Source organism: Prionailurus bengalensis, chromosome A3, assembly GCF_016509475.1.
Source record: "Prionailurus bengalensis isolate Pbe53 chromosome A3, Fcat_Pben_1.1_paternal_pri, whole genome shotgun sequence".
In the NCBI taxonomy this organism is placed as follows: domain Eukaryota; kingdom Metazoa; phylum Chordata; class Mammalia; order Carnivora; family Felidae; genus Prionailurus; species Prionailurus bengalensis.
The window spans coordinates 87,875,279-87,902,042 of record NC_057354.1 but is presented as its reverse complement, the minus strand read 5'-3'; the positions used below and the strand labels follow the sequence as shown (position 1 = coordinate 87,902,042).

At 50.0% G+C, this 26,764-nt stretch overlaps 2 protein-coding genes across 4 annotated transcripts in view; one reads left to right on the top strand and one right to left on the bottom strand.

Moving 5' to 3' along the window:
* VAX2 (ventral anterior homeobox 2) overlaps positions 1-15,416 on the bottom strand; it is a 28,400-nt gene extending 12,984 nt beyond the window's left edge. The window contains exon 1 of the mRNA XM_043603617.1: positions 15,146-15,416. Coding sequence (XP_043459552.1) covers positions 15,146-15,383 — 238 coding nt within the window. The 5' untranslated portion in view covers positions 15,384-15,416. The remainder of the gene's footprint in view (positions 1-15,145) is intronic.
* A 153-nt stretch (positions 15,417-15,569) lies between these two features.
* CD207 (CD207 molecule) overlaps positions 15,570-26,764 on the top strand; it is a 53,210-nt gene continuing 42,015 nt past the window's right edge. For all 3 annotated transcript variants that reach the window (XM_043603614.1, XM_043603616.1, XM_043603613.1), the window contains exon 1: positions 15,570-15,854. In XM_043603614.1, the coding sequence (XP_043459549.1) occupies positions 15,581-15,854 (274 nt within the window). In that variant the 5' untranslated portion in view covers positions 15,570-15,580. The remainder of the gene's footprint in view (positions 15,855-26,764) is intronic.

Sequence of the window (26,764 nt, the reverse complement as noted above, 5' to 3'; positions counted from 1 at the left end):
TCACAATGACGAAGTTACAGAGGAAGAGAGCAGATCCATGGTTGCCAGAGGTTAGGTAAGGGAGGGTGTGACTGTCAAAGGGTAGCCTGAGGAAGTTCCTTGATGGTGACAGAACAGTCCTGTATTTTGATCGTGGTAGTGGTCATATAGGTCTATAAATGTGGCTTCATATAAAATTTCATAGAACTATATATGAAGACAAAAAATGAGTGCATGGAAAAATGGGTGAAATTCGAGGAAGGTCTGTAGTCTAGTCAATTATATTGTACCAATGTCAATTTCCTGATTTTGACAATGTTTTATAAATACGTAAGTTGCCACCTTCGAGAGAAGGTGATGGGTACACAGGACCTCTCTGCCAAACCTCTCTGTACTATTTTTACAACTTCTTGTGAGTCTAAAATGATTTCAAAATAAGACATCAACAACAGAACATACCATGAAGCTACAATGAGGTTTTGTCACAGAGGTGGACAAATCCATTGGTGGAAAAAGTAACAACAGCATTTCCCTAAAGTGCCTCTGCATTCCACTTGTGGTCTGTAAGATGATTTTAAATGCTACATAAACATTTGTTACTTCAAAAGTTATGCACTTATTTTAATGTTTACTAGAAAAAAATTTAAACCTATGATTTTATGTGCTTAGGATGATGCAGACGTAGGTATTTAATTTTAAAATGTATTACGCTTGGGGTGCCTGGGTGGCTCAGTCGATTAGGCGTCCAACTTTGGCTCAGGTTGTGATCTCGCGGTTTGTGAGTTTGACCCCTGTGTCAGGCTCTGTGCTGACAGCTCAGAGCCTGGAGCCTACTTCAGATTCTGTGTCTTCCTCTGTCTCTCTCTGCCCCTCTCCTGTTTGAACTATGTCTCTCTCTCCCTCTCTCTCTCTCTCTCAAGAATAGATAAACATTAAAAATGTTCTTAAATGTATTATGCTAAAATATTAAGTAAATAAATGGAACATAACAGAAATGGTGAATATTCAAGTGATTGAAATGTGGGAAACAATGGAATCAAGAGTGCACAATTAGACCCGCTATATGTATTGATAGGATTTATGATAACAGGAACATTCTAAATGGAGAAAGATCAGCATAGTCAATAAATGGAGTTACGTAGATTGGTAACCATACATTACCTATTTGTAATAAAATTAAGTTAAATTCCTGTCTTTCATCATAAATGACAAGTTTCAAATGGATTAGAGGGAAAATCATAGGCCATAAAATGATAAAAGCACGAAAAGAAAATACAGGATGAGGGGCACCTGGGTGGCTCAATCAGTTAAGCATCTGACTTTGGCTCAGGTCATGAACTCAGAGTTCATGAGTTCAAGCCCCGCATTGGGCTCTGTGCTGACAGCTCAGAGCCTGGAGCCTGCTTCGGATTCTGTGTCTCCCCCTCTCTCTGCCCCTCCCCTGCTCATGCTCTGTCTCTCTCTGTCTCAAAAATAAATAAAAACTTTAAAAAATTAAAAAAAAAAGAAAACATAGGATGATATTTTTATAATCCTAAGCTTGGGAAGAACAAGATATAAAACTGGAGCCATAAAGACAAAGGATATATGGAGACATATAGACAAAAGATAGAACCAACTATATTAAAGCTAAACCCTTTTGTATGACAAAAGTACCAAAGCCAAAGTAAAGTGAAACAAACTTGAAGGAAAAACTTTAAAAAGATAAAGAAATGACAAATAATGCAACTATAAATAAATGATTTTTTAAAAGGGAAATAGTCCAGGAGGAAAAATGGTCAAATAATTTATGTGGGCCATTCCCAGAAAAAGATGCCAAATGACCAGTAAACACATGAAAAATGAGTACAGCTTCACAGAAATCAGGATGATGTAAACTCACACAACAATGGAAAATCATTTCTTTCCTGTAGGATTGGAAAGACATTAATAAATGATTAATAGATCAATGGTGAGCTGTAGGGGATTCCACACTCCCATTCAATGTTGGTAGGGCCGTAAATTTTCACCACCTTTTAAGGTTGCATTTGTCAACCTTAAACGCATGTAACTTTTATCCTAACAATTTTATTCTAGTAAGTATTTATCCAGACGAAGCATGGGCTCATCTGCTCCAAGGTATATTCAAAGATATTTGCTGCAGCAGTGTTCAAGATGCTGAAAATCTGAAAGCAACCTCACGGTTCCCCACAAGGGAAACAGCTGAACAAATGACACTAATGCATATACTACAAAATACTGTGTAGCAATTTAAAAGAATGACAAAATATCGATACGAACTGACATGAAGAGAAAGAAAGTTATAGGATAAAATATGTAGTAATATCTCATTTATGTAAATGAACAACTAGGCATATTCAACCACGCAACATATATTTGATGAGCACTTACTATGCACCAAATACTTTTCCAGGGTCTGGGGGGTATAGAAATGAGCAAAATAAACAAGGTCCTTGCTTCCATAGACCTTCTGTTGCAGAGAGAGGAAGATAATAAATTTAAAAAATGAATATGTAATGTAATGACAAATGCTGGGAAGACAATAAAACAAGATAAGAGGATATTACTGATCCTCTCCAAATAACTGAAACCCAATAACCATTGTGTGTGTGTTTGCTATTTTAGCTAACAGCCAGAGAAGGCTACTCATCAAAGTTAAGATAGTGGATAAATCATGAATGCTGTTCACCAGTGTTCCCAACTCCTTCCAGGCACAGGGTAGGGTTGCACTAATTTCCTGCCCTTTGAAATTAGATATGACCACATGACTTACTTCAGCCAAAATGAAAAGATGAAGTCACCTTCAGATGAACACTTTATTTTTTATTTTTTTTTAATTTTTTTTTCAACGTTTATTTATTTTTGGGACAGAGAGAGACAGAGCATGAACGGGCGAGGGGCAGAGACAGAGGGAGACACAGAATCGGAAACAGGCTCCAGGCTCTGAGCCATCAGCCCAGAGCCCGACGCGGGGCTCAAACTCACGGACCGCGAGATCGTGACCTGGCTGAAGTTGGACGCTTAACCGACTGCGCCACCCAGGCGCCCCCAGATGAACACTTTAAAAGCTGGTTCATAATTTGCCACATACTCTTCCCCCTACTGTGATGGTCCTGGAATCAAGAGTCAGGATGAAGCATCATCAGCCTGAATTTCTGAGTATGAAGATGAGCCTATGCCCACTCGTGATAGACTTATCATGTGAGTGAGAAACACACCTGTGTTTTGTTAAAACTCTAAGATTTGGGGTTGTCTCTGCAGCAAAACCTAGCCCATCCTTACTGACACAGCCCCCTTTCCTGAATTGTTCCTTTTCTGGGTGGAGTTTGGGGGAAGCACCAGGAAGGAGGGACAGATTTAATTCCAGGGCCTTTTTGTGGGTGGGGTGAAAATGCAGGAGTCTAAAGGGAATGACTCCTGAGTCTTGCTGCCTTTCTGGTCTCCTCAAGGAGGAGTGAGCCCTAGGGGGACAGGAAAGGGTGATTCTGTCCAACCAGCCTTTGCCTTGGGAGGGGGTGATCTCTGATAATGGCTAGCTAATGCCCCTGACCTCTAGGATGAACTATTACCCCTTTCTGGTACTCCTCCCAGTAACTTCCCATAAAATGCTAACTGATTTCATCTCCCAGCACCAGACCAATTCCTTTGCACAGCAAGCTGCTCATGTGCTTATTTTTACGTGTGACAAAGTCCTTCCTTCTTTGATCCACGATGTGATTATTATAAAAATTCCTTATGGAAAATTCATCCTCAAGTTGAATAGGAAAATTGAAGATGGAAGACCAGTTAAGGAAAGAATGTTAAAGAATGAGGAGAAAATACTTGCATTACCATACACCAAAATATATTACAAATCTATGGCAATGAAAACGGTACGATGCTGGCATGAGAGTTTGGAAGTAAATTCATGCATATATGAGGACATTTCAGTTAGTGGGAGGAAAGATAGGATTATTAAAGACCTGGCTTTTGGACAATTAGCTCGTAATTTGAAATAATTCATCTCACACTGCACGTAAAAATAAACACAATATAGAAGAAAATTTTTAATATAAAAAATAAGCTCTAAAAATTAAAGAAATACATAAACAATTTTTAAAATATTTATTTATTTTGGAGAGAGAGAGAGAGAGTGATCAGGGGAGGGGCAGAGAGGGAGGGAGACACAGAATCCGAAGCAGGCTCCAGGCTCCGAGCTGTCAGCACAGAGCCCACCGCAGGGCTTGAACTCTCGGACAACGAGATCATGACCTGAGCTGAAGTTGGACACTTAACTGACTGAGTCACCCAGGCGCACCACATAGACAAATTTTTAAAAAATAAATGATAGATTTGAGCACCTAGAAATAAAAGCTTCTGCAGGATGAGAGACAGTTAAAAGACAAAGGACAGATTAGGAGAAAATATTCATACTACATGCATAGCAGAGCCTTAATGTCTAAATACACAGCCTCTATAGACCAAGGAGTAAAGTCGAGCAACCCAGTGGGAAACTGAGCAAATTATATGAATGGGTTATTCAGAGAGGAAGAAACGTAAGTGTCTAATAACTATGAAAAGGTACTCAAGCTTAGAGAGAATCAGAGAAAATGAAAAGTTAGAACAGCAAATGACAGCTAGTTTTTTCTTTTTTCCAGATGCCATATTTTACCTATCAGACTAGAGAAAATGTGCTGGCAAAGCTGGGGGAAATAAAGGTTCTCTCAAGCTCTGTTGTTGAGAATATTTTTAGAGGGCAATTTCACAATGCCTAGCTAAATTAAAAATGGCATAGTTTCTGTTGTCCTAGAAATTTTATAAAGGTTTTGACTCCAGAGAAATATTGATATACTTGATAAAGATAGATTTACTGTTTGTGGAATAGTTTGTAAGAGAAAAATAAAAGAAAAAGTTGAATGTTTATCAATGGAACAGTATTAGTGATGCCTTTGGTTTTTATGTAGACATTAACAAGAATGAGGTACATCCCCATATACTGACTTGATGGATGTCCATTACATACTGCTATATAAAAACGGCAAGTATATATAAACCTATTTTTCTAAAGAACGAGTAAAACAACACTGTGTGTGTGTGTGTGTGTGTGTGTGTGTGTGTGAACTTGTGCTTGTGTAGGATCAAGTCTGCAGGATGAACACCTCTCTTCTCTTCACTGTTTAGGAGTGAAAGCTGGTCAGGGAGGAAAGATTTCTTCTATCTTACCTTGTGTACATTTTTATTGTTTGGTTTGTCACAAAGACTATGTAGCAAAATGCAGTTTTATCTTTGGTAGAAGACCTTTCTAACAGAGAACTACAATCCCCAAAAGGAATGACCATTAGATGTGATTACAATTTAAATTTGAGTTCAGTAAAAAAAACAAAACAAAACAAAAAAAAAAAACCTCACAACAAAGTTTAAAAAAAGAAAAAGAGGGCTGCCTGGGTGGCTCAGTTGATTGAACAACTGACTTCGACTCAGGCCATGGATTCATGGTTCATGAGTTCGAGCCCTCCATCGGGCTCTGTGCTGACAGCTTGGAGCCTGGAGCCTGCTTCGGATTCTGTCTGTCTGTCTGTCTCTCTCTCTCTGCTTCCCACTCTCACTCTGTCTGCTTCTCTCTCTCCAAAATAATAAATAAACATTAAAAAATATTAAACAAAAAATATTTAAAAAAGAAAAAGATTTGGGCATGTTTACAGCACATCTCACAAAAAAAGGGATTACTTCCTTAGTATAAAAGTAGCATTCACAACTATAAGAAAACAGTAAACCAATAGAGAAATAACCAAGCACATGAATAAAAAAATTCACAGAAGAGGAAATTAAGATGAAGAATAAGTACATGAATATATATGCTTAACCTTACTAGTGATTAAAAATGTCAATAAAAATGTTTTTCACTTGACAAGATCTCACTCTAAAAGATTCAGTATATCCTGGTTGGGAGGGTGAGGTGAAATGACACATTTATACACAATTGCTGGGAGTATAAATTTTGGGCATGGAATTCAGAAATATCTGTCATAACTTTAACATATGTGTAAAATAATGCCTATTATTTTAAACATTTCATTATGAGAAATTTCAAACATACACAAAATTAGAGAAAGTAGTAGAATGAGCCCTGACATACCTATCCCCCAACTTCAACAATTATAAATTCATGAATAATCCTGTTTCTTCTCTATCCTCATAATTTTAAGCAAATCTCAGACATCATATCATTTCATCCAGAAATATTTTTATATGTGTCTCTGAAAAAAAAACTTCCTTTGCAAAATAACAACAATACTGTCTCAATCAAAGACATTATCAATCATTCCTTAATATAAAAAAGTCCCACTTGGTTACACATTTTTCAGATTGTCTCATAAATGAGACTTTAAAAAACCATCTGTCCAAATTAGGATCCAAAGATGTTCACTGAGACATTGCTTGTAATAGCGAAAAAGTAGAACCAACTTAAATACCCATCAATAGGAGACTGGTTAAATTAATGATATCTGCAGAATGGAATACCATGTAGCTGTTAAAAGAATGAGGCAGTTTTAGACAGCAAGCAAGGTTTCTACAAATGTTTATTAAATGGAAAAAAATTTGCAAAAAATTTCCCACTTTCGCAACATATTACAAAAAGAAAATATTTATCTTTTTCAATTACTAATGAGTGTTTGGTTGGTTCCATCTTGGGAGTGTACATGCTTTATGCAGGAAAAAATGAAGACCTTTCCGTTTATACATGATATGGCAAAACAAACATGGTTAGATTTATAATTAGAAAATTATTTTACACTTTAGAAAACAAAAGCCACCAGAAACAAATTAGAAGCAAATTATGAACTTTAAAAAACTGCAACACATATTGAAAGCAATGAGCTACTATCCTTAATGCTGAGTTTCTACAAATCAGTAAGGAAAGGAATATTTGAAAATTAAAAGTGGTCAAAGGAAATGAGTTGTTAGATAACACCAGAAGAAATACCCTGGCCGGCAAATATGAGAAGATAGTCAACTTCACTAATAATCAATGAAATAAAAATTAGAATGTCAATGAGGTACTACTTATCACCTATATGACTGGCAAAGGTAGAAAAGATATCTATGCCCAATATGGGCAGAGGAAAAAGATGGGGGTATAAACTGCAAACTTTCCCCCGCAAAGAGCAACTTGACAGTATCTTTCAAGATATAAAGCCTAAACTGTGATGGCAAGATTTGGGGCTACAAGTACTTTCAGGCATTGCTGCTGGGACTGGGGAGAGGGGTGGGGGAGCAGAGGTGGGTAGATAAGGCACAGGTGGTGTATCATCTATGGAGGGAATTTGGCATTATCTTCTAAATTACAAACTAACATACTCTTCCACCTTTTAGGAACTTCTCTGACATATACCTACACACGTGGAAATGACCAAGGAACAAGTTTATTGCAGAATTGTATATAATAGCAACATATAAGAAAAAAGCTAACCGTTCCACCAATAGGACATGGGTTATCCAACATGCATTATGGCCCCACCCAGTCCATATAAATGGAATACTATACATCTGTGAAAAAAGGGACAAGACGTTCTTTACATCCCCAAATGTACTGGTAAGTGAAAATAGCAAGGTGCAGAAAAATATAGGGAGGTGTCATATGTGAGTAAAAAATAAATAAATAAAAGCAAGAAAACAACAGAGCAGCCCTGACTTGCATAAGCGTGAATGTCTTTTGGAAGGACAAACCAGAAAGTAAAAAATGGCTGCCTTAGAGCCAGGTGGGAACTGGAAGAGAGAGGGCAGGGATGGGAGGGATTTTTCACGGTGTACTTAACAACACAACGTTTTGATGTCGGAATCACAGGAGCTAATTACCATTTTCAAATTAAGCAAAACACGTTTTTAAAAACTGTAGTGCGTGTAAACCTTTTGAAGCAGCAGTTCCACTGCTAGGAATCTATTTCACGGAAATACTCAAGTGCGCAAAGACCTGTGCCTTGAAAGTTTATTCCACAGTGTTTATATTAGGGAAAACCAGCTGGACCCTCCCTGCAGAGGTGGGGAGAATTCGGCTTTCCCCAACCAAAGGGATACTTTCGGTTCGGTCACGGTCACGGAACAGCGCGAAATGGTTGACCCGAAAAGATGACCCCTGCGGATTAAATTTTGTTTAAAGGTAAGTTGCAAAACGGCTTATGTAATACGATTCCACTTTTGCTGATGTTTACATATGAGAGTGGGAAAATCTGGAAGGGCCCACCTGAAACTGAGAATGGTGGCTATTTGGGGGAGCCTTCTACCGCTTCGGGTTCAGTTTTGTTTTGTTTTATGTTGAGCACGCATAACTTTTTGAAATCCAATCCTCTAGCTACCTATCTACTTTGTAAGTGTGGCCCTGCACGCCCAGCCCTGGCTTCCCCGCAGCTCCACGAGTCGAGTCGACTGGTCCCCGCGAGGGTGGGTGGCTGGGCAGCGGCCGCGGGAGCAAACCACCAAACAAACCCAGGCTTTAGTCACCCAGTGATTTCAAGCTCCAGCGGATAACTGGAGGCCTGTGAATTGAGCGGGGAGGAGGGGCGCAGATTTATCCAGCTATTTCTTTCTCGCCCCCTGGCTGGCTTTGCTGGTGGAACCGCACACTAAGCAGCCGCAGACAGGCGGGAGCCTCACTACCCTCCGCTCGCCGCCCTGCTCCTGGAGCGACCTCCTGCTCCAGTCCCAGCTGGAGGCTCTGCCGACCCAGCTACCAGTAAAAGAACCGTATTTGAGGTTTTCCACGTCCAGTAAAAGAACCATATTTGAGGTTTTATATTTCGGGGGTTCCCAAAGTTGAGGACTGCACAAAATGCCAAAAATGTGGCATGGTCAAATTTATATTGTAACAGTTGTAAGGAACAACATTGTAACGTCAAAAAATGAGGATGTCCTCTCGGACGAACGTCGTCCCCCGGGGAAAGGGCGTTGCGGTCTTTTACCTAATGAGATGAGAGATGTTGACAGTTTTGTCTCCTTTCACTCATTCGACAAATATTTAGTGAGTGTATACTGTGCCAAGAACATATCTGTGGAGATCATGGATTTGGCTGGGCGCGGTGACAGCCTCTTCTGTGGTGTGGGGGCGGCATCAAGGGAACCTGGCCTCGGGCACCTGCCCCCTTCGAATTTAGCGCAGGCATCCCTTCCCCAGCCACTTCCGCGGCCGCCCCGGGGTGGGGGTGGGGGTGGGGTGGTCAGAAAGCCCGCACCCCGCAGTGTTCAGAGAGAGACAGGCTCTCGGTTGGGAAGCTGGGAGCCAGCAGCCCCTGCCGGGTCGGTCTGGCACATAGTAGGTATTCATTAATGTTTGTGGAAAGAATCAACGTGTGACGGGCAAGACCGCGGGTGAACATGGTGACAGAGAGAGATGGTTGAGAGGCCTTTGCGGGGGCCCCAACTAGGACCTTGCAACCGACTCCCCACTTCCTGCGCTCGCCACCGGGCTTTCCCAGGTCCGCCCACTCCTCTGCTTTGGGGACAAGACCCGGGCCTGGCGCCGAGACTTCTTTCCGCAGTATTCAGTGCCACCCTGGCACCTTCAGATCCTCCAACCTCCCTCCTGGATGCGGTGGGGGACGAACCAGGCGCCTAGACTACCCAGCTTGCAGGGATTCCTGGACAGGCCCGCTCAGCCTCGGTGTCCTCTATCAGTTTCTCAAACTGGGGTAGGGAACTCGGCGGGATACACTGCCGGTAACCCGCTACCGGCTTTACGAAGCGTAAGGCCAATCTTTATTTTATATTAAGCAAACAGGAAATAGAAACAAAATTAATATGATTCGTATTCCCACCCCACCCCACCCCCAATACAAATCGGAGAGATATAGGGAGGGAGCTCAGGGCTACTCTGACCCCAGGCTCAGTCAAGGGTAATTGAGGAAATGGTATAGAGCCAACAGGACCCATAGATGCTCTCTCCCTACAGGTGGTGCACCGTGGGCCAATGCCCCAAATGACATCCAAATGACCTATATAAGCCCAAGGAAACACGCTTCCGTGGTCCCCTTCCTCCTTGCCAGTGCATGTACTCACTCATCGCCCCAGCTTCGGGGAAAATCAGCCTCCTTGCCCAGCAGGGTCAAAGCAGGTGAAGGTGGAGGGGGGTACCTAGAAGCTCTGACCCTGCGGTGGGTGCACGGAACCGGAGTCCAAGCCACTGCCCAGAACAACAAAAGTAGCATGAGAACACAAGGAGCCACGCATAGTTCCCTGAAAATGAAAACAGTGCACACAAAACACACCAACAAGACAACACATTTGGTTGCTGGGCTGCTTGCAAGTTGGGGGTGGGGGGAGAGGGGGGCGCAGCACGCATGTAAACAAAGGGAAAAATAAGACCAAAATGATAGAGCCTAGTCAGACCCTTGCTGAGAATGTGGGTCCTTCTGCCAAAAACAAACAAAACAAAAGGAAAAACATAACAAACATAAAACAAAACAAACCCAGAAAAATTAAAAAAAAAAAAAGAAACCTAATACCCCCACAAATCCCAAAACCAAAAATGAAAATAAAAAACAAAATTCCAAAGTGCAGTCCCTTGCATGAACCGTTCAAACCTTTCAACTGCTGCCTGAGGCCTGGTCCTGGGTTATTGTATCTATTAACAGACTCATATTGAGGTTATGGTCGGAGGTCCATCCAGGGTGGAAGAGCTGTGACCCCAAATCCAGTGCTCATTTCCATGCAACAATCTGCCCCACCTTCACAGTTGCCAAAATGCCTACTGGGCAAGTGGGTAGGTGTGCCCTTGTAGAGCCACTGCGACTTGCAGGGTGAGGCCTGCAAGGTCCCAGCTGAGCTCCTGTAGGTCCAGTGGCTTCTGTAAATCCAAGCAGAAAGCCAGCAGATTCGGAATGACGCTAAACCCAGATCTGGCTGCTGGAGTGGGAGGGAGAGTCTGTTTCCCCAGGCCTCGGTCAGCTCAAGCCCTAGAAGTCTTGGCGCCTTGCCCAGCGTCTTCCGATGAGTCTGGCTGCCAGGACCTTGCCTGGTGTATACCATCGTGCAGTCTGTAAGTGTTCAGAGGCTCCCGGTTTTGGACTGCCCCAGCACTGCTCTCCGATGGGGGTGGGGAGCGGTGGACCCCGCTAAATGCTTCCCTTCCCCACACCCACATCCACAAGGAGAATTGCCAGCAGGAGCCGGAGGTCTGGGTCTTTGTGGGCTTTCTTACGTCCTTAGCTCCCAGGTGCATCCATAAAGCTCCCAGGTGAAAGCACTCCGGATAATGGGTGGTGGTGTGGTGGCCGGTTGTTCACTCAGCCAAGGGATCCCTAGTTTTTCCTGCCCTCCTGTTCCCAGAGAAGTGTGGAAATGAGGAGGGGAGCTCTGGCCGCAGTTCTTAAAAGGGAGAGCCTTCTGGGGGCAGCCTGATCCTGCTTCACCAGGGTCAAGGTTGGCCACAGGGCTGAGGACACAGGATGCGGCCCAAATGGCATTTTGAGATGCATAGGCCTGAGGGACCGCTTCAAGAGAGCAGGTAGCAGCGCCGTGCATTGTTCATAAAAGTTCGGTGATACCAACAGGCGGCCATTACGGGCTCTATTCAGATGGATTGTTGAATTTGCATCCGGATTAATCTGGGAATCAGGTAGGCTCATCTGAGTGCGCGGGTGCCAGCAGAGACTGAGGTTGCAGGAAGTTGTGGGTGAGAGTTGGTCCATCTCTTCTAACCGCCGGTATCCCGGCTCCACCGAAAAGGCCGTTGCACCTCGGCTGCACCGGGCGGTTAGAGCCACAGCTGGGAGGAGGCCTGTTTGTTCCGGCTGCCGCCGCCTCCTCCTCCTCCTCCTCACAGTTGGTGCGTCCTTCCTAAATATAAAACAAAAGGACCCCCATCCATACCCGTCACTGGCCAATGGGCTGTGCACGCAGAGGTGTGGGGTGGCCTAAGCCACTGTCTGGTCCTGTAGAAGCCTAGCTGTGTGTGCGGTGAGGTGCGCTGGCCTGCCTGTGTGCACACGCCCCTGTCATCCTTGTGGCCTTGTTTGTGTCCATGTGTGGCACGAAGTGGCCTCCATTTTGAGGCGGGGATGCAGCACGGTCAGCCTCCCTGGCTCCCTGACCCGCATTTCGGGGAGGCAGCCGGAAACTTGAGTGATTGGTGGAGTGAGGGGTTCCTCCAAGGGGATTGGGGAAGGCCACACCTCGTGGTCTGCAAGGTGGCACTAATCCTCCTTTCATCAGCTGTTCTCAACCCCCCAGGGCTGCCCACCTCCCAATGCAGGGCAGCATTTAGCCAAGGGGAAAAGGCGTGGAATCCTTGGAGTCTGTAAGGGGCGGGGGTGAGCTGGGGGAGGCTTCTGAGGAAGGGGGCCCATTCCCAGAGTGGTTTGTAGGTCACCTCAGAGCACCCCCTTTCATTCAACAGAATATTTATAGAGGTCCCGCTGGGTGTTTGCAGTTTTATAGACATCACCTCTGACCTTTAGCACTGACTTTCAAGGTAACAGCTATAGGTTCCTCTGTACAGATGTGGAAACTGAGGCACAGAGAGGCAAAGGAACTGGCTCAAGTTTAAAGGACTCTAAACCAACTTCACTTTATTCCAGCCCCCCACACTTTCCTTCTATTCCCCTGTGCCTTGGAACTCCCCCAACAGATGGGCTATGCTGGGGTGGGGCCCTCAGGTAGCAAGTCCCTAGTGGAAAAGAGGCAGAAAGAAGTGCAAAGACCCAAGGGAAGTGGGGTTCTTTCCCCACAACCTGATGGGATGTGATGGCAAAAACCTCCCTTCCACCTTTTTATGGTTTCCTCCAGAAGTACTTTGGGAGGATGTGTCCTGGGAGATCAAGGGTGAAATGTACTCTCTGCTAAGAGCACACTGGAGGGACATTTCATCTGGAGGCCAATGCGCTGCAGACTTCCCTTCACCAGTACCAGGCCTTTCATCTATCAGAGCCTCCACCCTGAGTCCCTGTGGGGCCAGGAGTGACACAGGTGACCCTGGCTGGGAGGGATTAGTGCCAAATGACGTGCCTCATATCTCAGGCCTGTAATAACTGCCTTTTCATTAAATGAGAAAGGGCAGAGGGCCCTGTTTACCTTTTATTTCTTTTAGGCATGTAAATACACCCTCTATACTATATTACCATTATATTGTACAAATATAATGGCATTGCTGTGTATGCATACATGCATTTATAAAAGTATATTTCCTGACAATGCACACAAGCTATCTCACATACAGTGGGGGGGGGGGGGGAGGGTGGTGTCCATCTCTACTCAGCTCTAGATTGCTCCTATCATGGGTGGCTTCCATCCCACAGGGTGGAGGGTCACTTTTGACTCCTACCTCCTCTAAGTCTACACCTGGGAGTTACTAAACTGACATCTGTACATAGAACTTATTTGTTATACAGGCAGAGTTAGTGGAGTGGAAGGGATGGTAGGTGGGCACAGAACTCTCAGTTGTCCACAACTCACAAATACCCATAGATGGGGTATGAGGTGGTGAGTGTCACAGGCAGGGATTTGAGGGTCTTAAACAGGGAGTGTGGGTAATTTAAGGGACTGATTTCTCCATTTCTGGAAGCCAGGCAAATTTTCTCAATAGAGCTCCAAGGTGGCTGTTGACATCTTGCATTCAGGACTCCCCATAGTCTATGAAAAGGAATCTGACTTAACCCCAGGTGCCCAGCAGGTCCACACACCTGACGGAATTGCTGCCGGGTGGGGACCACCCTCATACCCCAGCCTGTGTCCTGAACATCAATTACCGCCCCATCTCTAGGTGACCACACCTGACACCAGGAGTGTTTCAGGAAGACATGGGTCGCTGAGTCTGTGTCCAAGACGGTCATCAGCCGACTTTAGATTGGGCTGCCTCCATGCTCTACCCTGGCCCTGTTCCCCATTCCCAGATCTACCCAAACTCAGCAGCCGCGGGGAGGCTGTGGGCAACCGGGCCACAGTATCCCAGTCTGAGTGTGGGTGGCCCAGCTCAGATCAGACAAACTCGGGATCCTGGCGCTGGAGGGTCCTGGAGCCAGTCTCAAGCTGGTTCCTCTTCCCCAGGCGGCCGCGGTGGTTGCGGAAATCAGCTCTAGCCGGTCGACTCCCAAAGCCCCGCGGCTGGCAGGCGGGCGCTCCGGAAGTTGAGACAGTAAAAGGGCAGCGGGAGGAAGCCGAGCCAGGCAGTTGGAGAAGGAGGTCGGGGGAGCCGTTCCCCGCGTGTGGCCTCTTCTGGGCGCTCGGTCTCCGGGTGCCGGCGCTCAGAGACAGTGGGGGAAACAGATCTCAGGCTCTGGCCGCGGCCTAGGGGCAGCCTGAAGGCAAGTGCCCGGAATCCCCTTTTTTCCTTCCATCTCTCTGGGCGAGGCCCGGATCCGGCGAAAGCTGATCTAGAGCTTCGCGTGAGGGTGGCTTTGGGGGTCGGCCTCGCGGCGAGGAGACCAGGCAGAGCTGGGTACTCGAGCGCAGTCCAGAAGCGCTTGCAGGAAAAGAGGGCTGGGAAGGAGAGCTCGGCGGAGCGAAAAGCCAGGAAAGAAGAGAGGAGGGCGAAGGGCGAGGGAGAACGGGAGAGACGCGAAAGGCCAGGCCGGGGGAAGGCCGCACCGAGAGCCGGCTGGGCCCAGACGCCGAGAGGAAGCGCGAGCCGAAAGAGCAAAGCCCAGGCGGGCAAGCGCCGCACGCCGCCCTCCGCGTCCCAATGCCCTCTCCCGCGAGCAACCGGTGCGGTCTGCGTCGCCGGGAACGGGAAACGAGGCTGGGCAGGCGGCCGGGAAGCGTCCCGGCCGCTGAGCGGAGCGCCGGCCTTTCCCTCCCGCGGTCCCGGACGCTGGTCCTTCCTCGTCCTGACCCCGCGGAGCGCTCGCGACGCTTTTCTCCGCACCAGCCGTGAGGGACGCGGGGCGGGGACCCGGCTGTCCGCACCCCGCACTTGTATCCCGGTCCCCGCCGCCGTACCCAGCTGGGATGGGCCTAGGGTGAGCGGCCGGCCCGAGAGACTGAGAACTGTAAGGCAGTGACACGGACATCTCTTTGGTCCCGTTCGCCGCTTTGTCCCCTGCACTCAGCTCAGTGTTCAGCACACAATAGAAGCTCAAAATAGTATTTGCTGAATGAATGACTGACTGATGACTGGCTGTCTGTGTGAACTGGGAGGTGGAGGCAGCCGAAGGGCTAGGGTGGGGGTCCGGTGGGCCAGAACCGAGAACTGTCCGCTTACCTCGCACCAGGATGCGGCGGCAGTGGTCTGCCTCTCCGAGCCCGGGCTGGCCGTCGCTGTCGGCGCCGCTCTCTCTGGAGCCCGCGGGGCTAGAGGCGGAGGTCCCCGCAATCTCCCTTGGGCTGCGGCGGCCGGCATCGGCGCCCGAGTCCTCCGCTCCGCCGCGGTCCCCGCCGCGCCCGCCGCGCGACTCCCGGCGTGCCGGGCCGCGGTCGCGCTCCGCGCCCCCATCGCCCATGCCGGCCGCCACCGCCGCCTTCTCCACCGCCTGGCCAGCCTGAGCTGGCCAAGCCCGTGGCTCCCCGCCCCTCGCGCCCCCCGCCCGGCCCCTACTCCTCGGGCCCCGCCCCTACCCGGCTGCTCCACCCATCCCTGCTGATTGGGCGCGAGTCGGGGTTCTCTGACTCCCAGCGGCTCACGAGGGAGCAGCGCCGAATGATGGGAGGGTGGTCCCACTCCTCCACCCCCGATCTAGCCCCACTCCCAGTCCGGCAGAGGGAGGCTGGGGCGGTATTCTGGGGGTGCTGGCCTAGCCCTACGGCCACCCCTAAAGTTTACCAACTCCCTCCCCCGGTCCCTTGCCTTCTGTGCTCCCCACTCCCTCCTTCCCCGGGGACGCTCAGGCTCCGCGCTCCAGCTCTTTCGGCGGGATCAATAACCAAAGTGCTCCAGGAAGGCGACCCCGGCGAGACCCAGCAGAAAACAGGAGGTTGGCCTTGCTCGGGCGCTCGGCTGGTGGGGGGAGGCTGGAGGCAGGGCCTCAGGTCTGGGGTTCAGTGCCCCACCCCTGCCCCCAGACTCATACCGCCACCCGCATTCGAAGCGGGACCGAAGGCGCGTCCCGGCGACCCTGGGAGAGCAAGGCCTAGAACGTGGTAAATGACCCCGAGAGAGGCCAGGGGACTGACGGAGTGACCCGCACTCGCGGGGGGTTGAGAAAACACGTGCAGAGAGGGGCCAGGAGCTCACAGGGTCGAGTGAGGCCGAGACTGTGGTAGGCAGCAAACGCCCGGTTCCCCCACGGCCTGGAGGCCCTCACGCGGGGCCCGCACCCTCAGACTTGGGAAGCAGATGGGCGTTTCCTTGTGCCAGCCTCACCCCGCTACTGTGGAGATGCCCCCCACCCCAGCCAGCCCTGGTCCCAGGTCCCACCTTCCCTGGAAAATCGAGGCGCGAAGGTCAGCGTGGCTAGAAGCCAGCTGGGCTGGGAAGCCAGGTGGTGGGGGTTCCTGTGCAGAGCGCTCGGCCCTCCGAGGCTTCCGAGTCCCCAGCGCTTTCTGAGGAGCCCGTGCCCGCCTGAGTCTAGCTTCTGCCTTGCCAGCGCCAAGAGAGGCCGGGCCCTTCGTTCCCTTACTTTGACTCAGAAAGGGGCTCGAACAGAGATTGAGAGACCCCAGTGAAGATGTGTGTTCAACTTGTTTGTGGGCGGGAGCGCCGATGACCCTTCCCCTAAAGCGCCGTGATTGCAGACTTTGCTTCTCTTTTCTGGCTCGCATTCCCGGGTGAGCGAGGGTGCTTCGGTCTGTCTGGGGGGCTGATTGAGTGTTTGTGGGGGCAGGGCCCATGATGTGCGTGTGTGGGGGTGGGGAGTGAGGTGAGGGGGTAAGTGACTGTGTCCGGGCTGAGCGTGTTGCTGGTGCAGCCTCCATGATTTGGGTGAGCCAGTGTATGAATGTGTGTGTGTTACTGCCTTAGCGTGTGTCCAGTGTGCATGTATTTGTGTCCAGTCATAAGTGTCCCCTGCAGAAGGCCAGGTGGGCTGGATGCCCCAGTTACTTAATTGGGTGGCTGATAATGAAGGGGTTGAGACCTAGGAAGAGGGGAGGATAAAGACTGCAGGGGAGGAGGACTGCTGCTACCTGCTAACAGAAAGGGGGGGGAGGAAGGAAGGAAGGAAGGAAAAAAACTTGGCCACTAGGTACTTTGGGTGGGGCAGAGGAGCACAGGCTGGTGGCCAGGATCCTGGACAGGCTGTGCAGAGGGAGAGCAGTCTGGACCAGCTGCGGGTGCTGCCAGTTGGTGGCACCTGGGGGGCTGGGAGAAAGGAAATTCATAGTAACAGGAGAACCTGGGGAGTGTGACCCAACTGGACCGATCTCGGTTGGAAGGACCCTTGCAGTGCACACTGGAGGGGCCCAACTCCTCAGAGACCCCCACCCACACGGGCCAGCACGCCCTCCAACGCAAACCAGTGGGATGCTGGTCGCCGGATCCGGCCTCCGCTCTGCACCTCAGTCTTTCTCCTCTCTGGCCCTCTCTCTCAAGTTCACTTGTTTTTATTATTCAAATAGGAAGCAGAAAGCAAAAACTTGACTGGAACCTTCCCGGCTCCCCAGCCCTCGCTCTTCCCCTGCCACTTTCACGGCCAAGTTTGTGTTCAAAGAAAAAGGGAAGGGCACCTGCTGAGCCCTGCTGGGTTTTGTTTGTTCTTGCCCTTTAAATTTCAATTTCACAACATATCTCAGTGCTCTCAGTGCCGGTAACTCCAGTCTCCCTCCAGTGAACTCTTCTGAGGTCCGGGGATCAGTTTTCGGGCATCTGCACCCTCCTGGGTGATCCGGCCCAGTCTGTCTGGTGAGGCAGAATCCCAAGGAGACAGGACCCAGGCACTTGGGGACTCCCCTTCCCTAGCTTCGGGGAGCCCTGCTGGGAGAACAGGAGGAGGGTTGGTTCTCCGGAGGTCCCACTCTTTCTCTTTCTCCAGCCCTTTATTTTTCTTCCCCCCTCACTTTCCCTTTTTGCGGTGTGGGATTTGGCGTCCTGAGGGCATTTGGGCGCTCTCCTTTCCGCAGGCCTGGCAAGTGGGTCCCCCTTCCTGGTGATTGTACCCATGACCAGCGAGTGAGGAACTCAGGGGTTCTGCATGCTGAAGCAGGGAACCTGTGCGGTGTGCTTGTGTGGATGTGGGCCAGGGGAGAGGGGGTTGGCGGTGTCGGATCTACTCACCCAGCCCGGGGCTCTGGCCCAACGGAGATGCCTGCCAGTACATCCTAGCACCTGGGTGGCCCACTGCCAAGCCAGTAGGCAGGTTGTGCGGGGCCACTGGGCTCCCACCCACATCCTTTTCTCTCTGGAGACTTTATCCTTCAGGTCTACCTCCTGAGTGTGCTGGGTGAGGATCGCTGGGCACGCCAGTACCTGAGTATGACCACGTGGCAGCGAGATACAGGGTTGGCCTTGCTGAGTGTGTGCGCGCGCTCACATGTTGGGATGCCATTTGGCTCTGGGAGATCCTCCTGCCTCGGGGTAAACTGGACACAGAGCTCCAGGGGTGCAGTCCACCTGGCCAGAATTCACTAGGATCTGGGATTCCTCACCCCGCAGTGGGATCCGGGATTGGATGGCCTATGTGTCCTATATCCTATGTTTTCACTGCCAGTCTACACTCGCAGTCTCACAGTCATCTCAACCGGGGCAAGATCCCAGGGATCTGGAAAATCTCTGTGTCTCTCCTTTTTCATAAAGTGATTCAAGAACCTTAGCAGGGAGGCAAGTGTGGGGGGGGCAGGCGGGAAGGGAGTCCCAGCCGATAGGGGGCAGGGCTATGGCCTAAACTTGCTTTCTCAGTGGCTCTGTCGCTCCCAGAGCTCCAGTGTAGACAAACTCCAGGTGTTGATCTGGCCCTTTTTGGGTCCCATAGGGCCTTAGCAGCTCGTGGCCCAAGGTCCATCCCTGCTAGCAGTGTCTGTCCCGGCCTCTGCTGGTCCCAGGGAATTAGTGGGCTTCTGCTTTGCAGGATGAGCAGGTCTGGTCACAAGGAACTGCTGCATCCTGGGCTGGAGTCCCATGATGCTCTGCCACAAGGAGTTCCCCGGCCACATGGTGGTCCTTGTCCTCCACTCAGCTGCAGGAGTAGGGAGACCGTCAGTCAGGAGAGAGCTCCACCAACCCACCTCTGCCCAGATACTCCTTAGGACTAGGTCTCCAGAGGGTTTCCCCAAAATGGCCTGAGTTGGGGTAAGAGGCTGTCCTCTCTCAGGTGTTGCCTTGCTTAGCACCTTGCTTAACTGCTGTCTCCAATTCTTGCCACTCATTCCCCTGGTGTGGACTTGATTCAGCCTCCCTGGTGTGGAGGGAGGTTTCCCCTGGTGTAGAGATTCAGGGACTCTCCAGGCCCTCCCCATCCACCTTCACCAGGCCTTCTAGCAGCTCAGCAAATGAGACTGACTTCCTAAGCCTGAGTCCTTGTGAGAGCTAGGTCCCCAGCACCTAGGGGTAAATAGTTCTCCTACCCCCACCCTGCTGGGCAGCAGGTCCTCTAGGATCAGAAGTGTGCCACCCATCCTAGGGAGCCAACATGTGCATATGGCTGGGTGAGAGTTGGGGCCTAGGTTCCCCCACATGCTACCTGTATCTCACAGTCAAGCCCTTTGGTCCTTCACTGACAGAGATCCTGCAGCTCTGGCTGGAGCCTTCAGTATCGCCTTCTGGTGCTCAGAACCTGAAATGCTGGAGTTCCCATTCTGTGTCTGGTTATTCTCCCTTCTTCTGTATCCCTACAGTGCTCTGGCAAGCACATCAGACCAGCCCTCCAGGCCTGGAGCCCTGGCCCCAGATCAGCCCTACTCCTTCTGGTGCCTCTTCCCTCTGCTGAGGCTCATGGTAGAAGCCTGGGTTGAGCTTGCAGCCTTTGCAGGTGCCTTCCCCAGCTGGCTTCCTTTCTGTACTCCTCCTTGGCCTCTCTGTGTCTACCTCCCTACTCCCCTCTCTCAGCCCCGTGCTTTTCCCCGGTCCTTTCCCTAAGGCCTAGAAACTCAGGAGGTCCGGGTTCCTCTGCCCTGCCTCATCCTTTTTTTGTCTGGGTCTCCTGTCTATCTTTCTTCTTTCTGGTTTTGGGATCCCTGGGAGATGCTGGGTGGCATTCTTCTGGCCCCCCACTATTATTGCTGGGATGGGTTTCTCCTGCAGCTAAAGGGAGTTAGGGGTTTGGGTGAACAGGGAAGGACACTCCTTGAAGATTCGGCTGGGGAGCACAAGACCAAGCTGGCAGAAAAAAAAATCCATGCATCACTTCCTCCCCTGACCCTGCCTGCACCCCTATGTGCCTGGGAGCCAGATCTCTGTACTGGCACTTCAGAGGGTACCTATTGTCCCCCTCTCTGGTAGGAAGGGATTGGCATTTTAAAAGGAGCTAGGGTGCTGTTGGAGTTTTTGTTTTGTTTTTTTACAATGAGCATTGTTATTTTTGTAAAAGACAATACAGTGTGTTCGTTTCTAAGAAGAGTAATGGTGCTAAAACCCAAGCAGGGGTGCTCTAATGGTGAGACACCTGTTCCTGGGGTTGGTGGGAGAAGTGCTAGGGCAGAGTGAGGCTCCTCAGATCCCAGCGTTTAGGCCCCTCCTAGGTAGCTAACCACCTGCAGGCTCAGGCACTGCAAGTCAGTCACTGACTAATTTCAGGCAATACAAGATGCCCGAGGCCTGTCTTTGCGGGATGCCAGTGTTGCCCTCTGAGGATTCTGCAGGGAACAGGACGCTCTGGGCCCTAGGGGTGCCCACCATGAGGGCAGAGGTCAGCTCTTCGAGCAGAGCAGGGAACCCAAGTTAGCTGGGCTAGGGTGGGCCGGTACAGGGTGAGATGGGGGAGGCACCAGCTGCGGCACCACCTTTTTGCCTCTCAAGGCAACACTCCCCTGCTTTGTTTTGCCCCCTCTTCTTAGGCAAGGATCCCAGGCGGGCTTTCCGAGCTCTAGGGCTGTCAAGATCTGCCAGTGCCAAGTCTGGTACAATCTGCTGGTGCCTTTCTTGAGCCTGTGAGTCCTGAGGCCTATGGGGAGAGCTGCCCAGGGGAGGCTATGGGTCTAGTTTGTAAAGAGGGCCACACTGGGGTGACAGCTGCAAGCAGGGCAGGGCTGACAATATTTTCCAGGTACCAACCACCCAGGGGCTACCAGTAGGCAACTCCTGCCTTGCCTCTGGCTTTGGACCAGTGCCAGGAAGGCTTACAGGAGGGGGCAAAGGATTTCTCAACTTGCCATGTATTAAATCACCCGGGTAACTTAGAAAAAAATCAGTAGTGCTGGGCTGCAGACCACATAGCTTCAGTTTAGGTCTAATGACTTCAAATCAGGTCCCCAGTGGGTTTCTGATAGTTAAGAGGCTTCCAGGTGAAGGAATTTTTGTATTGGACTAAGGGTAGGGGAAGAAGACATTGCTGGATGAAAGCCAGGAGCTTTCACCCAGGTCTTGGGTGGTCAGTATGTGGTAATGCAGGGAATGAGATATGGTTATTTCAGCCAGGCTTTTGGGTGGGTGGGGGAGGAGGGAAACCAGCAGAGACCTGGAAGGTGGGAGCAGGTTGGCAGTGGGAGGATCAGAGAGGGTGAACAGGCCTGGTCAGGATACAACTGGACCCAACTCAAAGGTGTCCAACCTGATCTGAAAAGCTCCCTTCACCCACAGGACTCGGGATTCTCTTGAGGAAAGGAAGTGGCTAGAGGGGCAGGGCTGGAGGTAGAGTCAGCTGCTAGCGCAGGAATGGGTGCCCCCAGGTTCTAGGACAGGGACTTGGTGTGAAGGGTGGGGGGACTCCTAATTTGGTGATCTTCTCACCTGCTTTCCTCCAGACAGATTTCCCCCAAAGCTTTCTTGGCTCCCTGTTCCTCTTCCTGGTAGTGCCCTGTGAATCTTCTAACTTCCCTCTCTCTCCTTTGGTGATTTGCCACCGTATCCTTCTCCTTCTGCCTCCTTTCTCCTTCTGGTTCTCCAGCCTTCCTCCCTTCCCTGCGAGGTCTTTCCCACCCAGCCCCTCAGCCTCCGTGGCTGTTTCCATCCTCTCTCCCTCTGACTCCCCTTGCTGGCTCCTACATTCCCCATTTCCCATCAGCCCTCTCCGTGCTGGGGCAGAAGCACTCTCTTTTATTTGTCTTTCTTAGGACATTACCATCCCATCCAGGTGCAGAGTTTGAACCAACGAAAAGACTTGAAAGAATCTTCTAAAAATTTTCCTTCTTTCTTAACAAACAAAATTCACTCACTCCTACTGCAGTCTGATTTTATCTGGATCATTCTTTAAACCAATCAGCGTTTTATTTGTTTTCTGGTGAGAGATACAGGCCTAAGTGCCCCCCAAAAGGTGCTGCATTGTCATGAAATAGTCATGACAACCCTTAGGGTGGGACTTGGTTGCTTCCTTGTGCAGAGGAGGAAACAGACCAAGGTCACAAACCTGGTCTGTGTGGCTTGACACCCAGGTGCCAGGTCCCAAAGTGCTACTAAGGCAAAAATCTCTTCCCCCTCCCTCGCACTTCACTCTGAGAACTGGGCTGCCCCCCACACACACACTCAGCGATGGACTCCACCAGCCTGGCACTGCTTGGCGGCTCCTGGCTCCTCGCAGAGACGCTGGGGTGGGGACTTTCAGATTGAGTGACGCGGTACCTTGGCACGTTCAAGGGGGAGCTGTGGCCTCTCCAGAAACCAAAAGAAACCTGGACTGTGAAGATGCAGACTTTCAAAGAGCAGAACCTGAGTTTACCGTGGCTGGGTTCACTATGTGTTGTTTTGCTTTTGTTGTTTTGGTAACAGCTTTATTGAGCTATAACGTACATATCCTACAATTTCACACACTGTACGATTCAAAAGTTTTTAGTATTTTCACCGACATACTAAAATATGTAGCCTATGTCCAGATGTACAGTGCAGCCATCAGCACAGTACATTTTAGGACATTTTCATCACCCCAAAAGGAAATCCGTGCCCTTTAGCGATCACCCAACTTTCCACCCCAACCTCAGCCCCAAGCAACCTAACCAACCACTTTGTTTCTATGGATTTGCCTATTCTGGATTTTTCATATAAATGGAATCATACAATAAGTGGCCTTTGCACCTGGCTTCTTTCACTTAGCATAATATTTCAAGGTTCGTTCATGTTATAGCATATATGAGTACTTTATTCCTTTCATGGCTGATTAACATTCCATTGTATGGGTTATACCACATTTGCTTATCCATTCACTATTAATAGACATTTGGGTGGTTTCTACCTTATCTGTGTGGGAGTGTGGGTGTACCCCTAGTTTGGGGTGCTCCACTCGCAGCTCAGAAGAGGTAGGAAGTTTTCTGGGAGCAGCTGGAGGAGCATGGTGAGGCTCAGGGATAGGGCACACACTGGCTATTTGTCCCCAGCTGATAGGTCACCTTCTAGAAGCCCCCTTTCCACTCCTGTCCAGGGAGGAGGAGACGGTTGGACTGGGAGGTTTGTAGGAATTAGAGGCTCTGTGGTAAAAATTCAGTGCCCTGACTCTTGGCTAGGTTGGGCGAATCCTGGTTCTACCACTACTTACTTGCTAATAGGTTGCTTAACCTCTCTGTACCTCAGCATCCTCACCCATTCAATGGGGATAATGTTAGTACCAAACTCCCAGAGTTGTTTTGAGGAGTAGGTTAATCTGTGTGGAGCACTTTGTCTAATACCTGGCCCTCAGTGGGTGCTAGAGGGAGGTAAATTTAAGCTTTCATCACTTAGGGCTTAGAGCCAGAGCTCACAGGTAGCACTAGTTCATCCCCCTTTCCCTTCCACCTGGATGGATGAAAGAATGAAAAGGTTAGCCATGGCCCAAGGGACAGGGAAAGGTTGTCTGGCCTGGGGGTTGCGAATCCAGATTCCAGGCCCTCAACTCCAGCTGCCTAAGTGGAGTGGGGGTGGGGGTGCAGGAGAAATGCTTTTCACTGCCAAAGCCTCTGGATAGCTAATCAGCTGCTCTCATCCAACCTCGTGTTTCTTGAAAGCAAACACCGAGTTCAGTGAAGACAGTGGGCGGTGCAGCCGAGACTTGAACCCTGCTTTCAGTCATCCAATGGCCTGGACACTGCTGAGTTTTCCGTGTTTAAAGTGCCACTCATGCTTCCACCCCCAAGCCAGATTTTCCCTTCCCTGTCGGGGAACCCCAGCCAGCCCATGGTCCTTCCCAAGGTGTAGGTCCATGGCTTGGGAGTGGAAGGAATGGCAACTCAAGCCCTAGAAGGATCTGCGTCCCGCAGCCTGGGGACAGGGGGTTCCCCACAGGCAGTGTCCTGGCCTCCCACCTTTCCCAGGCATTTCCCCCCAGGCCTGGCCAGGAGAGAGCCGGAGCGGCTCCTTGGGCCGCCTTTGGGGAGTGGCCTGGAGGCCAGCCCTGGTGGCTTTTATATCGTTTCATGCCTTTTGAATTTTGGGGTGTCGCAATTCAAATGAATCTAGTAAAATAATTTTTTAAATGTTGTTAGAATAAGTTTGAAGAGGCGTTTTGTTCTGATGCCTGCATCAAGGGCAGATGCTCATTTGTTCTTCCCCTACTTTGTGCCTCAGAAAAGCTTGCCCACAGCGACTTACCCTGTAGACTTGGTTCCTTCTTCTCTTTGCTATGCTTGCTGCCACACTGCACATTCAGGGTCACCAACTACCCCAGTCCCAAGTCCCCAGTGCCAGGGAACTCGCTAGTCTTGAATGTTGTTGTCCTAAGAAGGGTCATTTGCCATCAGCGTCACCCGAAGGTGGATTCCAGACTAAGCTGGGGAAAGGGAAGCCAGGAAGCATGATGTCTGGCGCCCCTTCAGTGGTTACCCTGGCTCTGGGGACTCCCCTACTTTTCGACCCAAAGAAGCTTCCTTGCTCTCTGGGTCAGACTGGTCCAGATTGGAGTGTCTTCTGCCCCTCCACTATGTGGCCGGGCACCTGCTGCCACGCAAACAGGGAGTTAACTGGGGATGATTGTGAGGGTGAGCCTGTAGGAAGGAATTCTCCATCTTCTGACCTTGAGAAAGGACTTCAGAAGTGGAAGGGCAAGAAGCTGTGTGGTAGCCTATGTTGGGTGACTGGTGTGCCTTTGTTGGAATGCTGGGAAGGCCCTGAGCACTATCCCCTCCAGATAGTCCCTTAGGGCGCCTATTCCATTACCCCCAAGATGTTGTCAAGAATTTATATCTACTGGGAACTATTCTCTGGGAGCTGCTGCACTCTTTGGAACATCCTTCTTCCAACAAATATTTATTGAGCTACTACTATATTCTGAATAGGATGCCAGGCACTAGGAGACATTTGTGAACCAAACAGACCTAAATCCCCACAGTCAGGGAGCCTACATTACTGGAGACAGCTAACATCTTCTTGGATAGTGAAACCCAAAATGGAGTCATGGCAGGGAACCTCTGAAGTTGATCTTGAGGTGCCACTCCACCTCTGATGGTTTGCAAGAGATACACAGACCACCTGGTGCCTAAGCACAGGTTTGTTTTGGTGGCTAGAAAATGGCCCCTGAAAATAACTTCCATTAAAGAGGTGCTTTCCTGCAGCCTCAGTGATTCTGTAATAAAGAAAAATCTAAGAAAGGAAACACATTTTTTCCTGTTCAGTTGGCTGGGAAAAAAAAAAAAAAAAGCAAAACAAACATACAAACAAAAAACCCCGGAACAAACATGCAGACCCATGCCTTAGGTGTGTGTTTTTTTGGGGGGTGGGGGTGGGGGGCTTTTGTTTGTAAGTGTGTTTGTTGAGCACTAATTTCACTAACTTAAAAAATTGTTTTTTGATGCTTTTATTTTTGAGACCGAGAAAGCATAAGCTGGGGAGGGGCAGAGAGAGAGAGGGAGACAGGAAGAGAAGCGGGCTCCACGCTTGTCAACAGGGAGCCCGATGCGGGGGCTGGGACTCACCAGCGATATCAGGACCTGAGCTGAAGTCAGACGTTCAACCGACTGAGCCACCCAGCGCCCCAGTAATTTCATTAACTTTTAATTTAAATTTTAATTTTGTTTTAAAAAAGGAAAACATTCATCTGAGGGGGAAAAAATTCTAACCAGCACAAAGGATTATTAAATGACAAGTAGGTGTGTTTCCAGATCCTCAGCCCCATCACAGAGGCCCCAATTTCTTGCCGCATGTCGGACATCCCCGCTCCCGTCTAAAAACAGGAATGAAGTCACCACTGTCCTCTGTTCTCCCTCCTGCCCTTTCCGCCGTCACCCTAGGCGCTTGCTCCTTGGTAGCCCGACTCCGCTTACCCTTTCTGCGCCCTCCTTGCTTGCCAGCCTCGTGTGAAAGTGTCCGCTTCCCCAACAGCCTCGCCAACTTAGTATGTTACCTACAATTTTGATCTCTGTGGGTCTGATAGGTTTCTTAAAGAAACGAATTAAAGTAAGGGGAAACAAGAGAAAGAAAAAGGAAAGGAAAGAATGTTTGCAACTCGAGACTGCTAGTTTGGGTCCCAGGGCGTGTACGTGGGTTGCAGCGAGGCGGGGCGGTCTGAGCCCGTGCACCGGATAGCACCGCACGCGAAGGCCGCACCCTTCAAAGCCTGCAGAACGGTGAGAGGCGGCGGGGGTCAGTGGGAATTAGCGCGCCGGCCCGGGCGAAGGATCGCTGCGGGGCGAGAGTTCGGACTGGATTAGCGGGTTCAAAAGCAGGTCAGGGAGAGCTAAAGGAGGCGACGGGGTCCGCGAGAGGTCAAGGTCCTTGGTAGCAGCGGGCCGCGCGCGGGGACGGCAGCAGGGGGATTGCGATCGCGGGGAGGCTGGACCGAGTTCCGAGCGCGTGGATGGGTTCCGCAGGCTCTGGAGCGAGGGCCGTCTGTTCTGGCGGCCGTGGCGTTGAGACACCTCCGCTTCCGGGCCTCAGCCACGCGAAAGGAGGGGACAGCGA